The 17,756-nt window shown below is 40.1% G+C and overlaps 2 protein-coding genes, 1 non-coding gene and 1 pseudogene across 4 annotated transcripts; 2 read left to right on the top strand and 2 right to left on the bottom strand.

The window, feature by feature from the left end:
- The first annotated feature begins 605 nt into the window (after positions 1-605).
- Positions 606-1,031, top strand: LOC149841918 (uncharacterized). The gene has a single exon (XM_090000549.1). The coding sequence runs from the start codon at positions 606-608 to the stop codon at positions 1,029-1,031; it is 426 nt and encodes a 141-aa protein (XP_089856675.1).
- Positions 1,032-8,268: 7,237 nt separating this feature from the next.
- On the top strand, positions 8,269-10,354 carry LOC149841917 (geranylgeranyl pyrophosphate synthase, chloroplastic pseudogene; annotated as a pseudogene). Its single transcript, XR_016430742.1, has one exon. The product of XR_016430742.1 is annotated as a geranylgeranyl pyrophosphate synthase, chloroplastic pseudogene (transcript).
- A 720-nt stretch (positions 10,355-11,074) lies between these two features.
- On the bottom strand, positions 11,075-12,839 carry LOC149841916 (pentatricopeptide repeat-containing protein At2g01510, mitochondrial-like). The gene is made up of 3 exons (XM_090000547.1): positions 12,526-12,839; positions 12,256-12,404; positions 11,075-12,052 (listed from the first exon to the last, which is right to left on the bottom strand). The coding sequence occupies exons 1-3, from the start codon at positions 12,837-12,839 to the stop codon at positions 11,502-11,504; spliced, it is 1,014 nt and encodes a 337-aa protein (XP_089856673.1). The 3' UTR covers positions 11,075-11,501.
- Positions 12,840-14,968: 2,129 nt separating this feature from the next.
- On the bottom strand, positions 14,969-15,040 carry TRNAD-GUC (transfer RNA aspartic acid (anticodon GUC)). The gene has a single exon. It is a non-coding gene; the product is annotated as a tRNA-Asp (tRNA).
- Between the last annotated feature and the right edge of the window lie 2,716 nt (positions 15,041-17,756).

Below are 17,756 nucleotides of genomic sequence, written 5' to 3'. Positions count from 1 at the left end.
AGGTGTTTCCTAGCTCAATGGCCAATCACAGTCTATTGCTTTTTTATTCAGAGGGAGTCGTGATGCAAATAAATTATTCAACATTCAAGTTTTTTTCATTGTGGCTTTCATAATCAGGTTGTATAGTGATTATCTTTAGTAATTGGGAAGCTCCCCAAATGGGATGTTCAATGATTCAGGTTCTTGCGGTCAAATCCAACCTCATGCTTTGGTGTAAGAACAAGAAGCTAGAAGATAAAGCTAACATGCTTTATGATGAGCTCAATCTTGTTCAGCAAAAGATGGATTGTAGTAGCTTGTCGGTTGAGAAAGTGGATTTGGAAACTAATCTAAAAAGAGAGCTTGAGAAGGTTTTGCTTCAAGAGGAGTCTCAATGGCATCAGAAGGCCGAGGCGTTATGGCTTAAAGAGGGAGATAGAAACACCAAGTTCTTCATGGTGTCTGTGAAAGGGCGACACAAGTATAACCAGATCAGTAGGTTGCTAGTTAATGATGATTATATCTCTGACCCAGCAGGGATTGAGGTTGAATGTTCAAGATTTTTTCAAGAGTTGTTTCATGAGGATGAAATCAGATTGGATGAGATGCCGTTGTAGGATGGATCAATGGTGTCTAATGCTGAAAATAAGGCTCTTTTATCTCCTGTGTCGCCAGATGAAATTCACATAGCAGTGTTTCAAGCTAATGGAGAGGAAGCGCTAGGCCAGATGGGTTTCCTGGTTTGTTCTTCCAAAAGTGTTGGTATTGTAGGAAAAGATATAGTGGTTGTTGTTATGGTTTTCTTCCACAAAGGTAAGATCATTACGAATATCAACTTCACGCTTATATCTCTCATTCCTAAATCTCTGGATGCGGAGCAACTCAAGGATTTTCAGCCTATTGTCCTTCGTAATTTCATATACAAAATCATCTCTGAAGTAATGGTGAATCGAATGAGAGTCATACTCATGAGAATCATCTCCAAAAAGTCAATGTGTGTTTTTGAAAGGAAAGGATATTATAGAGTATTTTACTTGCGCATGAAATTGTAGATTCAATAAGAAAAAATACTCCCAACTTTGTGCATGAAAGTAGATTTGTCTAAAGCTTATGACAGATTATCATGGAATTTTCGTGAAAGCTCTCTTTTTAAGATTTGGGTTTCATCCACTCTGGGTTCAAAGAGTGATGTGTGTGAATATGACATCCTGTCGTGTGGTGATGAATGGAAGGCCAAGAAAACAAAATAGTTCTCGAGGATTGAGACAAGGGGATCCCATTTTGCCATATTTGTTTTTTTATTATCAAGGTGTTTTAACTTTGAAGTTCAGAATAATCGGTTCGAAGTGATAAAGCTCCACAGGGTAGATCAGAAAATTACCCACTTATTTTTTGTGGATGATGTTTTTCTCTTCTGCAATCATGTTGTTAAACGTATCTTGGCTAATTTTGAGAACGCGGAATGGATGAAAATCAACAATGAATTTGTTTTTATAATCCCACTGAATGTTGAACATGCTAGTAGAAAGAGTTGTGGTTGTTTCTGGTTGGCAGGTTGGCAGTCTTCCCCTTAACTACTTGGGATTACCACTATGCCATGGTCTATTAAAATGTGATTTGTGCCAATTGTTGGTTGAAAAATCCAACAAAATATGGACTCATGGAAAACTAAGATGCTCTCTTATGTTGAAATGGTATTGTTGATCCGGAATGTTTTTTCAAGTATCACTATTTTTTGGTTGTCTTTTAAGCTCCCAAAGAAGGTTATTGGCCAATTAGAATCCCTATTCAGGAATTTCCTCTGGCAGGACTCTAAGTCTAAGAAACGACTGCATTTAGTTTCTTGGGAAGTGCTTTGTAAACCAAAGGAAGAAGGAGGTATTGGACTTCGACGAATTGAGGAGCTGAATGCTGCTTTTTTGGCCAAAATGGCCATAGACGTTTTAACTGAAAACTCCTTATGGGCGAAGTTTATGCAAGCCAAATACCTACATGTGGGGTGTCAATTCTGATATTGGTTCTAGAGCCTGGAAGGGTATTTGTTAGGGATGGAAGCATATTGAGCAGCTTATATATCTTGTCAAGTGTCAAATGGGGGAAGAAACCCAGTTTTGGTCAAACCCATAGTCAGATCTTCTTCTTATTTTGTTTATAATTGTGCAGGAGGTAAGGATGATTACTATTGTCAAGAAAATCATAGTTAAAGATGGGATTATTAAATATTGAAATAGGCGCTCTTGTTGGACTTGATGATGTCTGGCATAATGTTCAAGGTTTTGAGTTAGCGAAGGTTAAAGACCAGATCTGCTGAAGAGGTTCTTCTGAAATCTCTAATCACGTCCAGACAGGACATTTGGGACAATATTCATCATCAAACTGATCGTCATGACTGGTACATGCAGGTCTGGGCAAAGAAAGTCTTGCCCAGGGCCTCCAGGGTGATTTACATTGCTTGTCGTGGAAGGCACCTTACTCAAAACAGATTAAAATCATTTGGTATCCATTACCTAACAGGTGTTCATTGTGTTCCAAAGCTGAGGAATATTGTAACCGTTTGTTTTTCACGTGTCCAGTTTCTCATATTATTTGGAAACATATTTGCGCTCTTTTTGGACAGTGTCGAGTTTCTCATTCTGAAGTCATTCGGGAACTAAAATGGTGGATGAGTTCTCGGTTCAGCATTGCATGGTTGAAGTCATGCTGGGACGTAGTATTTCATGGTGTGTGCTGGCAACTATGGAAGCTTTGTAATAAAGCCTATCATGATGGGAAAATCCCAAGATTAGCATCCGTTGGGGAGCTGGAATGAAAATGTTGTGCCGACATATTGTGTGCTCGACTGGCCAAGTGTTAATAGTAAAGAAATTCAATTGTTCGCCTTGTCAGGGATTATTTCAGTTAATTTTTCCTTCTCTTACTTCTCTCCTCTTTGCTTTCATCACCTTTAGAGGATATGATCTTGTATCCTTCGCTGCATGCTCTAATGATAAATTCATTGTTATCGGTGGGTTCAAAAGACTGTTCTAGAGAGTTATTAGAAGAAGCTTGTGTTCGGCTCTCACAGAAGTCCAAAGGAGTTCTAAGTGGCAGTTAACTCTAACTCCAAGAGGTGGTGCAGATGCATATCGACAGCTTTAGAAGGATGTCAGAGTTCTCCTTCTGGATATGCCTTGGTCAATCATTTTTCTATTGATAGGGTTCTCTGTAAAAATATAATGTTTCCAATGAGGCAAGTTCTTTTTATGTTACAAACTAGCTGTGATCTATTGTGGAAAGATAAGCCACCTGATTGGCTACCCTTATTAGGTGATCTTATGTAAATTTTTATCTTTGATTTATAGAATTTTGCGGTAAATTTTATACATATATTATAGATATATCTTGTGTTATATATATATTTTACATATTATCAAGCCTTTAAAAAATATTTTTAAAATAAGTTATTTTATAAACCAAGCCAACTTGTGGTAGGCTCCTAAAACTCAACTCTTAACGAGCTCAGTTTCGACTGGCTCGTGACGAGCTCATAATTTGAACCTGAGCAAGGACACACCCTTAACAAGCTGAGCCCGAACAACCTGAGCTTGGCTCATTTCCTGGCCCTTCCTAATGCTAACAATGATGGTCTACTTCATCCAAAGAGAGGTGGCCCAACGGGGGCTCCGCCTGTCTGGTAGGATCTGCTAGTTTACGTCACCGTGTCTTGGGATGTTGCAGGTTCAAAACCCAATGATATAGTTGTATAACTGGTAGGAGTCTGTCTAACCCAGCTTGCCTTTCAAAAAAACAAGGATGGAGAGGTGGGAGAAATTTTGGTACTTTGGGTAATGTTGATGTTTAAGGGACGTTTGTTACATGTCACTTTCATGCTATGTCACAGGGATTCTTTAACTTGCCCTCGTGTTGTGTCCTTTTGTATACAATTTTAATAGAAAATTGAACAAAAAATGGCATGTCTCATGTCCTTTTATCTGTGTCCTTGTGACAAAGTTTCAGGACATGTTTGATTGCAGGAAAGGTATTGTTTGCCATTCTTACAATGCTTGTAGCTCATGCGCCCACGCAAATGCAAGATGCACGTGGGACACTATCGTGCATTATGCAAGAACACTTTTTGATGTTCTTCGGAGTTTCACTGAAGCAAGTTATATGTCCCCTCCCCCCCTCGGAACACGCAGGTGCGTGTTCTCGGGTCTGAATGAGCGCCACTTATGTAAGCACGTGGGGCTCATTTCTCCGTGCATGTCAGCATCACTTAGCACTAGAGTCTGGTGCGTTTGCAAAGACTTAAGTACTCTTTCCTGCCATTAGAGTCATAAAATGATGTTTTGAGTAAAGGACAAAAATATCCTCCTGCCAGAAAGGGTTAAAATCATCATCATTTTCGCCCTAAGGAGTAAACTCCTCTGCTTTAACAGGAGCTCCTCGCAATATTCCGCCCTAAACATTTTGGATCATCCATTGTCGATGCACCATCTGCTATAACAAGAGCTCTGATTGACGACACACCCTTTATCGTTGTCTGCTACCATTGGAGCACCCTTTACCGTCGTTGTCGTCTATTATCGTCGGAGCACCCTTTACCGTCGTTGTCGTCTATTATCGTCGGAGCACCCTTTATCGTCGTTTGTTCGTGAGAAATAGTTGAACTACTAGAAAAATTAGCATCCTATCTATTGTTCATCATGATACGAGGGTGCAAACGTCGAACTGAGTAGATAGAGAATAACGATTTACAATAGAGATAATGATGGCAACGTCAAACTGAGTAGAGTAGCGATTTATAATAAAAATCAGATAAGAGAGTAATGATTTACAGTAGAAATCAAATCAGAGAGTAGCGATTTATAGTAGAAATCAGATAAGAGAGTAGCAATTTAAAGTAGAAATCAAATCAGAGAGTAGCGATTTACAATAGAAATCAGATAAGAGAGTAGCGATTTACAATAGAAATCAGATAAGAAAGTAGCGATTTACAATAGAAATTAAATAAGAGAGTAACAATTTACAGTAAAAATTAGATCAAAGAGTAGTGATTTATAGTAGATATCAAATTAGAGAGTAACGATTTACAATAGAAATCAGATAAGAGAGTAGCGATTTACAGTAGAAATCAGATCAGAGAGTAGCGATTTACAATAAAAATCAGATAAGAGAGTAGTGATTTACAGTAGAAATCAGATCAGAGAGTAGCAATTTACAATAGAAATTAAATCAGAGAGTAACGATTTACAGTAGAAATCAGATCAAAGAGTAGCGATTTACAATAGAAATCAAATCAGAGAATAGCAATTTATAGTACAAATCAGATTTTTACTGTGAATCGCTATTCTTTGATTTGATTTCTATTATAAATCACTACTCTCTAATTTGATTTCTACTATAAATCGTTACTCTTTGATTTGATTTCTACTATAAATCGCTACTCTTTGATTTGATTTCTACTGTAAATCGCTACTCTTTTATCTGTTTTTTATTATAAATTGCTACTCTTATATCTGATTTTTATCATAAATCGCTACTCTCTGATTTGATTTCTACTGTAAATCGTTACTCTCTTATTTGATTTCTATTGTAAATTGCTACTCTCTGATTTGATTTCTACTGTTAATCACTTTTTTCAACAAAGAGAAAATAAAAAAAACCATGGTCGCTCAGAGAGAAATCTTATTACTCTTTTCAACAGTTACAAGAGAGAAAGAAAAAAAAAGAATTTATACAAGGCAAGAGCGACAACCCTAAACCTAAACAAGTTTGATATGATCCATAAGAAACCGAGTCTCAAACATCAGCCCAAATTTTTTTTTCTTGTGAGAGCAAAAACTTTGAATCAAGCTCCATAACTCATCAGGCAGGAACGAGAAGGCGGCCATGTGTTGTAACACAAGCTAAAAACAAAGGTGAAACGTGCAAATCTATTTACGGGGAGCGGGAGGACATTTTCATCCAACGCATATCTATCTTATTGGACATTTTTGTCAAAAGCATATCTACCTTTTTTATATGTTATTTTATTATAAAGTCATCGTGGGCAACATTGGCATATGAATTATTGCAGGTCCCAAGATATTCCTCCATACACACAGGAACACGCAAATTTGTGTTTCAGGGAGAACACACACCACCCTCCCGAGTTCCACCCTCTCCCTTGGAACAAGGATGTCCAAACACCCCTAGACATCCATGAAAAAAAACAGACTCGGTGTCACAAACAGCTTTGGACAGGGACACCATACGGACAAGACAAAACATGGTGTTTTTGTCCAAGGCTGTCCGCAAATCAAACGCCCCCTCAAAGATCCCACTTTCCATTAGAAGGGGTGCCTTGGAAGGAAAACGATTCACCCCAGTAGGTGGGAGTGTGACCCTGTTTTCCTTTGAAAAGAAAGAAACTACATTAATATGTCGGACCCGATCCCTCCTTCTCACTTAGGTGTTTTTTTTTACCCCAAGCAGGAAATAGGCCCACTTTCAAGTAAAAGTGAGCATTTTTCCCATGATTTGGGTTGAAACAAATGCAACTTTGGGCATGCAGAAAAAGTGATACAAGGTGAAAAAATCATACGGTTTTTTGACCCTTCCAAATGAGAGCTTTTTTCTCTAAGAGAATGTTTTCTAAAAAGTATATTTTTTTGATAGAAAACATTCCTTTTCAAGGAGATGTGGAGGAATGTTTTTTACAAAGAGAAAATGGTGATTTGCACTCCCCACCACTCATCTCACCACCACCCACTGACCCACCTTCAGAAAAACTGCCATCTCCATGATGATTTTTCATCATCCATCTCACCACCACCACTATCACCCACCTTCCAAAAAATCACATCGAAGAAGCTTCACCACCACCACCCCCTACGATCATTTTCACTACTGCCATCACTTACCTATTGAAAAACTGCTCTCCCCACAATGATTTTCCACCATCCATCACCACCAGCAGCCACCATCACCCACCTTTCAAAAAAAATATGCCGGAGAAGCACCACCCCCCCCCCCCCTCCTCCTCTCTTTTTTTTCTAAGATTTTTCATTTTTTTATGCTACCCTTTAGAAAAATTATCATATCAAAACTTCTCTTAAGAAAATTTTTCTTTTTACGTGAGAGTTGTTTTTTTCTTCAAAAAGTAGCCTTAAGGAGAGATTTTTTGTTGGGTAGACGGGTAAGATGCATAGTGTGGGGTTTGAAATTGTTACCTACGGTGGGTTTACAGGAATTTCATGCAAAGTCGCTTTTTTATTTTCTCCAATTCAGTCAAACAGGAACCATGTGCAATTCGTGGGGCATTGTCTATTTAATATTCTGGTGCATTTTTGTCCATTGAGATGTCCAGGTAAACACGAATTCTGTATGGAGCGAAAAAGTGGAAAATTTCGATGGCCAAACACTTGTTATCTATCTCTGATTATGCACAGTATCAAATTGATGTTATCTATAGTAGCTTTCGTTAGGCTCTGTTTTGGAAACTTCCAGTTGGTGGCAGCTAAGGATGAAGCTACTGAATCCTCAAAATTTATGATTTTTAGCAAATCCACATGATTGTTTGGGATAAGTGACAGCTGATGATTTACCACTTTTAATTGTGCAGCTGAAAAGCTGAAATTAATACTGTAAGAGCATTGGGAAGGTCGTCGGAGTAGGCACCGGTGTGGGAACTTGTGTAGTATTTGTCAACTACCACGTGAGAACTTGTGTAGTATTTGTCGACTACCACCTCATCCAGGTGGGAAGTGAAATGTGGTACTGGAGGTGTCAAATACCACCCCAGTTCCATTATTTTCTGCAACTGCATCCATCCCTAACGATTTTGGCACTGTGTATTCCCCACTTCCTACTCTGGCTACCTTTGATGCCTAGTTTTCAAACAGAGCCTTATAGCCTTTAAAAACTATGACATTAAGTATATGAACTTTTAAGCCCCAAAAGAGAGGTAGTGGTGTGGGGCCTTGGTTGGTTAAGGTTCGATTCTCATGGGCATCACATCTCACTTTTGTGCAAGCCAACACCTATCATAGGCCCTGGGTGAGGAGGATCCTAGTCTTGGAGTTTTACACTCGGGCATGATGACCGTAGGTGTGGCAGACTGAGCCAGAAAGGCCAGTTCTTGGTGCAGGTTGCGGTTTCTTTGTGTTATAAATCCCAAAAAGTATATGAAGTTTTAAAGTGCACTGTTCACTGTGCTTTCTATTCTTCTTTATTTTATTGTGTGTCCTTTTCACCTCCTCTTTCTTCAGACCTTTCTTCTCTTGAAAATCTTATTAACCCAATTGGGTTGCCCTGAAGACCATGGTGGTCTAGAGAGAGGGAGAAGGGGGAGGCATCGACCGTTCTCAAACCGAGACAGAAATAGTCCCGAGGTAAAGAAAAACAACAGAGAAAGGCTACCCACAGAAATAGTCCCGAGGTAAAGAAAAACAACAGAGAAAGGCTACCCACATCCTGTTTTCCATCATTTTTTTAAGAAATTTCTGTTTTCCTTTCAAATTTGGTGTCTGTAAAGTGAGACTTGTCCCGTTTCTTTGATTGTTTTCATGTCTTAATCTTCTCTTGGGATAGCAGAAAGTAGGGAAAACAGCAGGGAGAAGGGGAATTTTGGAGTTCTGGGGATGAGTTCTTCATGCAATATGGGTGTTTTGGGACTACCAACAATCTTTTCCTGTTACCGTTTGCGCTCGATGCCTTTATTTGCCTGCAATCTTTACTCAAAACCACAGGCATGCTCCGTTTACAGCCATGAGAAAGAATCCAAACCCATTTTTTCTCTGCCTACAAAGACCCAATCTTTCAATTCTCCCTGGTTTTCATGGACACAAGGTGCATCCAAGACCTCTATTTCGGCCACCCGTCTTGTGAATGAGGTCGAAGAGAATGAGAAAGACGATGAACCCGTCGAAATCCCCCAGTTCAACTTCAAAAATTACATGATGGTGAAGGGGAGCTCCGTCAGTGAGGCTCTGGATAAGGCAGTGCCCATGAGGAAGCCTGAGACGATCCATGAATCTATGAGGTACTCGCTTCTCGCAGGCGGGAAGCGCATCCGGCCGGTCCTCTGTATCGCGGCCTGCGAGCTTGTTGGAGGAAAGGAAGAGATGGCAATGCCGTCTGCTTGCGCTGTGGAAATGATACACACCATGTCTCTGATCCATGATGATCTCCCTTGCATGGACAATGATGATCTTCGGAGGGGAGTGCCCACAAACCACAAGGTTTATGGGGAAGATGTGGCTGTTCTGGCTGGGGATGCCCTTCTTGCTTTTGCCTTTCAACACATTGCTACTGCAACCCGAGCGGTGTCCCCTGAGAGAGTTCTCAGAGTGATTTCTGAACTGGCAAAGTCAATTGGATCGGAAGGGCTCGTCGCCGGTCAGGTCGTCGATACATGTTCTGCCGGATTAACCGATGTCAGTTTAGATCATCTGGAATACATACATGTCCACAAGACTGCAGTTCTGTTGGAGGCAGCAGTTGTGATTGGAGCAATTGTAGGAGGAGGCGCGGATGAACAAATCGAAAAATTGAGAAAATTCGCACGGTGCATCGGCCTTCTGTTTCAGGTGGTGGATGATATACTTGATGTAACCAAATCTTCAGTGGAGTTGGGGAAAACAGCTGGAAAAGACCTGCTGGCTGATAAGGTTACTTACCCAAAACTGTTGGGTTTGGAGAAGTCTAGGCAATTTGCAGAGGAGTTGAACATGGAAGCCAAAGAGCAGCTTTCAGGATTTGATGTCAACAAGGCGTTGCCATTGATCAGTTTGACGGATTATATCGCTTATCGCCAGACGTAGATTCATTTAACTACTTGCTTTATTTTTTTTTCTTTTATAGATCGAGTGAAGAATTTATGTCATGGCTTTTGCTTTACTTGTCCTCAGTTATCAAATTAGTTTGGTTTAGTTTTCGTAGGTTTCCTAGTTGGAAGAACAGTGCAATTTGTCTGCTGCCTGGTTGCTGCTTCAAGTGAAGAGCCACAAGAGTATCCAGGTACGGGTACTTGTACGGGTAAGGAGGGTACGATACGGCAATTCGAAAAAAAATGTGAGTAAGGGGATACCACTGAATATATACTGAAAAATATATATTATATATCTAAAATATATATTATATATTAAAAATATAATATAATATAAGACACCAGAAATGTCGTGTCCATGTACCAGTACCCGTGTCGACACACGTACTGCAACCTAAGTGCCGTGTTGCTGTAACATAGGTGTCGTGTAATTTTACAGAGATGTTTACAATGATCCAAGATGATGTAAGAGGCAACGGTGGGTAATGCTGACAAGACCAACAGTGTAGGCAGTATTTGATTGTCTTCTGTTTTGTAAATTTATATATGTGAACAGATTTCAAACGTATGAGAACTTATTGCCATAGAACTCTACGGAATAGCCTGCATTCAGCTGAGAGTTTACTGTTAATTGATATGCATGTTACCTATGTCACACGGACTCCACCCACGTCAACGCGATGCAACGTGGGTGTGCAGCACCCGGTGTGATCAACCTGACCCTGGGTGAGGTCAATGCACCTAAGGTCATTTATGTTCAGCTTTTGGATTTTATATGTATATAATTTTTTATATTTTTGCCTTACCTTCACACCTGCACTCAAAGTCATTTATGTTCAACTTTTGGATTTTATTTATATATAATTTTTTATATTTTTGCCGCACCCACACCCAAGTTTTTTGAAAGTGCCATACCCCATATTTGGGTCTAACCACCTAGGTGGTATCCCATATGAGAAGCGGAGTCCTGTCCAAGCTGAAGGCTGAGGTTCAAATCCCTCTGCCACATGGGGCTTAAGAGATATCTGGTAGGGGTCTGCCTAACCCCAGCTTGCCTATCAAAAAAAAGAAATTGGGTCTAAACTAAGTCAAATAAGACACACATGTAATTTCACCAGTGCAGGAATCCGAGTCTGTTCATGCAATCTCAGCTGCATATTATCCAGTAGAATATTATATAAGTTTGGTTCACATGCATCAATAGTTGAAAAAGTACATTCCTTAATCAGCAGTTAAACTTTGCAAAATTAAGCACAGTTGCACAAATATGAATTGAAATGCTTGATCATTGGCGTTTATTACATGTACTTCTGTGAATATGTGCCATAGTGAACACTCCTTTTTGAAGTGCTTCGTCTTTCAATGAATAATACAACATTGATCGTATTTTGTAAGAAACTGTATGTTGCAGCTACTGCAACATACTGGTTTGCGCCAGTTTATACCATCCTTTGCTAACTTTAAGAAATCTCCTCTTTGTACCTACTCAAATCCACCTTATGGCTTAAAAAGCTCCATCCCTCATCCTAGCCAACTTCTCACAAAAGGTTGCTTCAGCTTGACACATGCCCAGCCAACTTGTATTGGCTAGCTAGTAGGTCTAGAATTTCATAGATCTCCCTTGACTGTGGATGTGACATATCTCCAGCTACAAACTCATAAACTCCACTACTGGTCTCTATGGAACTGCAACCAGGATCTCTTTTAACTCCCTTTTCCCTCATCACCTTTCTCACAGCTGCAACAGTATCCCATCTGCCAACTGCAGCATATATATTTGATAAGAGGACATAATTGCCTCCTTTTTGAGGCTCCATCTGCAGTAAGCGGTCCAGCACACGCATCCCCAACTCCACATTATTATGAATCCAAAATGCAAAAAAAAAGAGAACCTAACATCACAGCGTCGGGTTCGTAAGGCCATGATCGATACAAATTGCTCAGCTTCGCCAAGAAGGCCAGCACGTCCAAGAAGATCAACCATGCAACTATAATGCTCAATTTCAGGGGTGATTCTATATTCAGTTCTCATTGACTTGAGGTATTGATGACCCTCTGCAACAAGTCCCGCATGAGAACATGCATTTAGAACTCCTAGAAAAGTAACTGCATCTGGACTGAGTTCCTCATTCAGCATACATTGGAAAAACTCCAATGCTTCTTGGCTTCGCCCGTTCAATGCAAAGCCAACTATCATTGCTGTCCATGCTACCACATCCTTGCTCTTCATCGAATGGAAAACAGACAGCCCCATATCCATGCTCCCGCACTTTGCTTGCATATCTATCAATGCGGTACCCAAATTGTTACTCATGACAATCCCATGCTTCTCTATGTAATCGTGAACCCTCCAAGATCAAGTGCACCGAGATTAGCACAAGCTGATAGGACACTAACCATTGCTACTTCACTTGGCACAACATTAGCAAGCTGCATCTTGCGGAAGAGCATCAAAGCGTCACTGAACCTGCCAACCTATGTATAGCCATTGATCAAACTACTCCATGAAACCACATCTCTTTCAGGCATCTTATCGAACAATCGACGAGCCTCCACCACATCCCCTAGCCGACAATACGCACCAATCATCGAATTCCAGGATACCACGTCTCTCGTAGGCATCCCTTCGCCGTGCCTTCTCAATTTTCTCCGAATTAGCGTACCCAGAAATCATGGAGTTCCAAGAGACCAAGCTTCTCTCATCCATGCGGTCAAAACAACTGTGAGCTGAAACCAAGTCTCCATGCTTAAGGTACCCTGCAATCATACTGTTCCAAGATACAACATCTCTCTGAGGCATTTCGTTGAACACCTTGACGGCATCGCGAATCTCTCCACAGCTACTGTACATATTCAACAGAGTGGTCATCACAGGCAAGACTGATCGAAACCCACATCGCAGAATCACTCCATGAATCTCTTCTCCTTGTTTGATCGCAGACAGCCGCTCGCAGGCGCCGAGAATGAAAGGAAAGGTGAAGTTGTTCGGCAGAACGCGTTCATCTCTCATGGCTCTGTACATCCGAATGGCTTCATGGGGACGACCACACCTTACAGCTCCTCTGATCATTGTCTTGTAAAGGAAGAGATTGTGGTACGGGATTCAGATGAAGAGTCCGCATGCGTAGTCGAAGAAGCCTCTCGATGGGGGCAAGAGCAAAGAACGCCACTAACTCGCTTACCGCATGTGGGTGTTAGACCCATTGCGAGTTTGAGCATGTGGACATGCAGTTTTTGGGCTTCTTTCAGGGAGAGAGATCGCACCATTGAGAAAGAATGGCGCTTCAGTTAGTTTAAAGCTGACATAAGTCGAAGAAAAACGCCTGTTTTCGAATGAAGATGGGATCACAGGTAACAACGCTCTCTGAATTCCCAACCGAACGCAGAGAGAGAGAGAGAGAGAGAGGAAAAGAATATTTTACAAAAAATTATCTAACTTGTCAGCTTCAATTATTACATTTAACGGCTTGCTTTTAAATCTTATAACCTTTTCTGAGTAAAAAATGGCTAAAATTCCCTGGTTCTTAAGAGAGAGAGAGGGAGAGAGGGCTACCCATTGCGCCTCGTCACCACCACCATTGCTCAAATTTGCATGAGAGAGAGAAAGACCTGCCCGATCGCCCCCATCACCATCATCATTTGCTCTCATTTTTTAGTCATTGAGAAAGGGAGACCACCATTAGACCTCATTTTTTAGAGAGAGAAAGAGAGAGTCCACGAACATCGTGGTGGGGCAACCCTCTCTATACCAGGTCGTTTCCAAAAATGAGGGCATTTTGATCTTTTCCTTTACTAAGTCAAGGACATCTGATTGAATTCAGGACCAAGCGTGTATTTCTAATGTAAGTTTTAAAATCAGGTGGTTAAATGTAATAATTAAAACATTAGGCTGTTTTTGTAAACATCTGATAAGTTAGGCACTTTTTTGTAAATTATTCAAAAAAATGAAAAAATTCAAATTAGCACCTCAATAATGGGCAATAATCAAGAACGCACCTAAAGATTTCACATTGTTAAAAACGGACCCAACCTTTTCTCTAGTAATAAAAAGCACTGTTTAGTAGATTACCTTGGCTTTATGTTAACCCAAACATGGTTAAGATGCTAAATTATCATGTTTACCCTTGTGATATTGAAGGGTTTGTTAATAAACAAGAAGGTTCAATTAGAATCCTGGTCAGACCGGATAGGATCGTATTAATATATGGAGTCGGGTATGGTTTGTGAAATTTCAAACTCGAGTCGGCCCCGACCCGAGTTCAGACTCAGATCCACATTTTTTCAACATAAAAAATATTATTTAGTGGGTACGGTCTGGGTCCCCGGAGTAGGGGGTTTTACGCTTCCGGCACGATGATCATAGGTATAACAGGCTGAGCCAGCATGATCAAGTGTTTGTGCCGAGTGTGGTTTCTTCCGGTTATAAATTAAAAAAAGACAACGGAGGAGATGTGGTGGAAAAGCTGATATCATTAGGAGGGGTGATTGTGGCTGAAAATGGTCCGCTGAGAGAGAGAGAGAGAGAGAATATAAGGGTAAAATTTTTAAAAAAATGCAGGAAGATTTTCATATAGCCCCCCTAAGTTTCGATGAAATTACGTCCAACTACTTGGAAAGAGCAAAACGAGTAATTAAAACTGATAGGGTATGTAATTTCACTTCAAAAGCAACAGTTTCAATCTCCTATTCAAACGGAAAGTAACCAAGGCGGACTAATGGGGGCTCTGACATGAGCGGTAGTGCACTTCACCTTGTGTTGGGACGTCGCAAGTTCGAATCCTGTATACAACAAAGCAACAACAACTACGCCTTCATCCCAAAACAATTGGGGAAGTTCGAATCCTGTATATGGTTGTATAACTGGCAGGGGGTCTGCCTAACCCCAGCTATATCTGTCGAAAAAAAAAAAAAAAGTAACCAAGGGGGTGATATGAGCAATTTCCTAATAAGTTGGGCAGTTGTATTAAAACTATGAACTCTTGGGCGGTTAAAGGTAAATTCTTTGTAAGTTAGGCACCTAAACATGAATTTCTTTAAAATGTATATTCAACAGTAAGTTTGACGGTTTAGGGCTCTAAATTTTTTTAATTAACCAACGCAAATTTTAGGTGTGACTTTAAAAATTTTGAAAAAACAGGTGCTTTTTTATTATCACTCAAAACTTGGTTGTCTTTTGAAATTTTTCTAAAAGGGAAATAACGCCGTTGCCGGGGATCGAACCCGGGTCACCCGCGTGACAGGCGGGAATACCCACCACTATACTACAACGACTGGATGTTATTAATGTAAGAATTTGTTGTTATATAAGCTTATAAAAATCTGTCGTCATCAATGTGCCTCCCCCAAGTGAGACATCATTTCACCGACAAAGTTGAAGTTAAATGTTAGCAACCATTTGTAATGACGACAGCAAAAAACAATAATATTTTTCTTTTTATAATCCGAAGAAAATACACCTGGCACGAATGCCAACGTCATACTTACGGTCATCGTCTCGGCAGGCAGCGTAAAACTCAAGGGTAGGGCCGGGGCCTATGCTATGCGTTAACTTGCACATAGGCCCAATGAAAATCGAACCTTGACTGACCGTTTAGCATCCAAGGCCCCCAACCTTGATAATGTTTGGTTATATATATAAGGTTTTTTTTTTGCAAATTAATTATTCCTTGCTTTACGGCTTACTTTCAAAATGGAACGTTCATCCATTATACTATTTTGCAAATCCGTCCTCTTTTTTTATTAACCCTTGCAAAGTAGTCGGTGGGGTTGAGAGTAGGGATGGCAGTGGACTGAGAGAAAATGGGGCCCCGCTTTGCCCCGTTTGGATCGAAGATGAAGGACATAAAATCGGGATGGAGGTTAAAATCAAAACCTGTGCGGGGATGGACTTAAACTTTTTTCCACCTTGCGCCGTCGCGATCTCCAATCCCCACCCTGCCCCATCCCCGATTCTTCTTTAGGGATGACAGTGCACCGAGGGAAAACGGAGCCCCCACCCCGTTTGGACCGAAGATAGAGGACATGGATGGAGGCGGGGATGAAGGTTAAAATCAAGACCCTTGCAGGGATGGAGGCCAGTATGGAGGGCATGATTTTGAGATGGAGCGGGGGTGGGGACCTTGTCCTCCGCCCCTGCCCCGGTCCACTGCTATCCCTAGTCGAGGGCAGTCCCCACGACATGAACGTAGCAGTTAAATACCCATAAAATGACTTTTGTTGCTGTTATTGAAGGAGACAGATCAGGTCATGCTGGACATGAGCGTTTTTGCTCATGCTGACATCGTGGTCGTTGGTTTGCATTTTGGATGAATGCGGGTTTTGTTTGACTTTTGAGCTTTTTAGAATGCAAATTGGATGGCCATGATGTCGGCATGAGCAAAAACTCTCATGTTCAGCATCACCTGATCTGCTTCCGTTATTGAAGGACTTTGCAATTGGGACGATTTTGCAAAAATAATAGAAAATTGACATACTTGCCCACTGCGCTGGAATGATTTTGTAAAAAAAACACAAAAATAAGTGATTAGTGAATATGAAAAAATAAAATATAAATAAAAATATCTGAAACTGTTAACGTAATTAAACAAAACTAGATATTTAACGGCCAATCCATATGGCAGGGCTTAGATAAATCATGTTTATATTAACCTTTTTATGGTAAATAAATAAATAAAGACATACAAATATGTATAAGTTTAAAATACATTATAACTTATTTTTAAAATATACAACTAAATAACTAAATAAAATAAATACCTTTTATATGGTTTAGTATATACAGTGTTGTGAGAGGCGTATGCCTCAGTACCTGAAGCGTATGCCTCAGAGGCGAGGCGCACGCTCAAGGTACTGAGGCGTTGTTGTGATGCGCAAATTGCCCCTCATCAACCTCCGGAATCCCCTCCTTCATCCCCAAGTTTTCCTCCTCCGCCCGATTCGTCAGCTGTGCTCCTTCCGATACAGGAAACAAGATGTGTTCGCATGTGAAGAGTATTGGGATCTACATGATTACTTTAGATACAGGCATAGATTTGGACCTTCATGATGTCTTTTATATTCCATCATATAATAGAAACTTAATTTTAATTTCAAAATTGGATATTGTTTTAAGTTTGAAAATTCCAAATTATTCATTTATAGAAATTCTATTGAAATTAGTTCTGCATCAGTTTATGATAGTTTGTATAAATTGAACGTGTCCAAACTCAGGAGTCTTTGACTTTTGAATACGCATTTGTTGGTAATAAACGTAGCATGATTGATGATAAATCCTACATACTTTGGCATCAAAGGTTGGGTCATATCTCTGAAAAGAGAATAAAGAGACTCGTAAATGAAGGGATCTTGAAATCTCTAAATTTTACCGACAATGACCCATTGTTGATTGCATAAAGGCTAAGCATACAAACACATATAAAGAAGGTGTCAAACGTAGGAGTGAGATATTGGAGATAGTCCATACAGATGTATGTGGACCGTTTACCTCATATTTCACAGGCGAAAAGTATTTTGTCACATTTATTAATGACTATTCTCGGTATATGTATCGCTACTTGATCTTTGAAAAATCTGATGTTCTTCATATGTTCAAGGAATTTAAGAAAGAATTAGAGAAATAACCCAAAAAAGTTATTAAAATAGTTAGGTCTGGTAGGGGTGACGAATATTATGGTAGGTCTACTGAGATGGGGCAAATGGAAGAACCATTAGTGCGATTTCTCAAAGAGGAAGGCATTGTGCCTCAATATACCACGCCTGATAGTACCTATTAGAATGATGTAGCTGAAAGGAGAAATCGAACGCTTAAAGAAATGGTTAGGGCCATGTTGAATTATTCAATACTTCCCATGAAGTTGTGGGGTGAAGCCTTATGAAGTTGTGCATATTTTGAATAAGGTTTCTACGAAATCTGTGCCTAAAACTCTCTACGAGTTGTAAACAGGTAGAAAACCATTACTATCTTATATGCATATATGAGGATGTTCTG

The sequence above is a fragment of the Nuphar pumila genome, chromosome 3 (genome assembly GCF_984573655.1).
Source record: "Nuphar pumila chromosome 3, dmNupPumi1.hap1.1, whole genome shotgun sequence".
Taxonomy (NCBI): Eukaryota; Viridiplantae; Streptophyta; class Magnoliopsida; order Nymphaeales; family Nymphaeaceae; genus Nuphar; species Nuphar pumila.
The sequence above is the reverse complement of the archived record's forward strand: the minus strand, read 5'-3'. Positions and strand labels throughout refer to the sequence as shown.

Excerpts from the sequence above, each read along its gene's own strand:
- LOC149841918 (XM_090000549.1), top strand. The coding sequence starts at position 606 with ATGGTGTCTAATGCTGAAAATAAGGCTCTTTTATCTCCTGTGTCGCCA.
- LOC149841916 (XM_090000547.1), bottom strand. The coding sequence starts at position 12,839 with ATGATCAGAGGAGCTGTAAGGTGTGGTCGTCCCCATGAAGCCATTCGG. Across the intron at positions 12,405-12,525 it reads TGGAACAGTATGATTGCAGG|GCACGGCGAAGGGATGCCTA; the intron begins GTACCTTAAGCA and ends AAAATTGAGAAG. Across the intron at positions 12,053-12,255 it reads ATGGAGTAGTTTGATCAATG|ATATGCAAGCAAAGTGCGGG; the intron begins GCTATACATAGG and ends CCGCATTGATAG.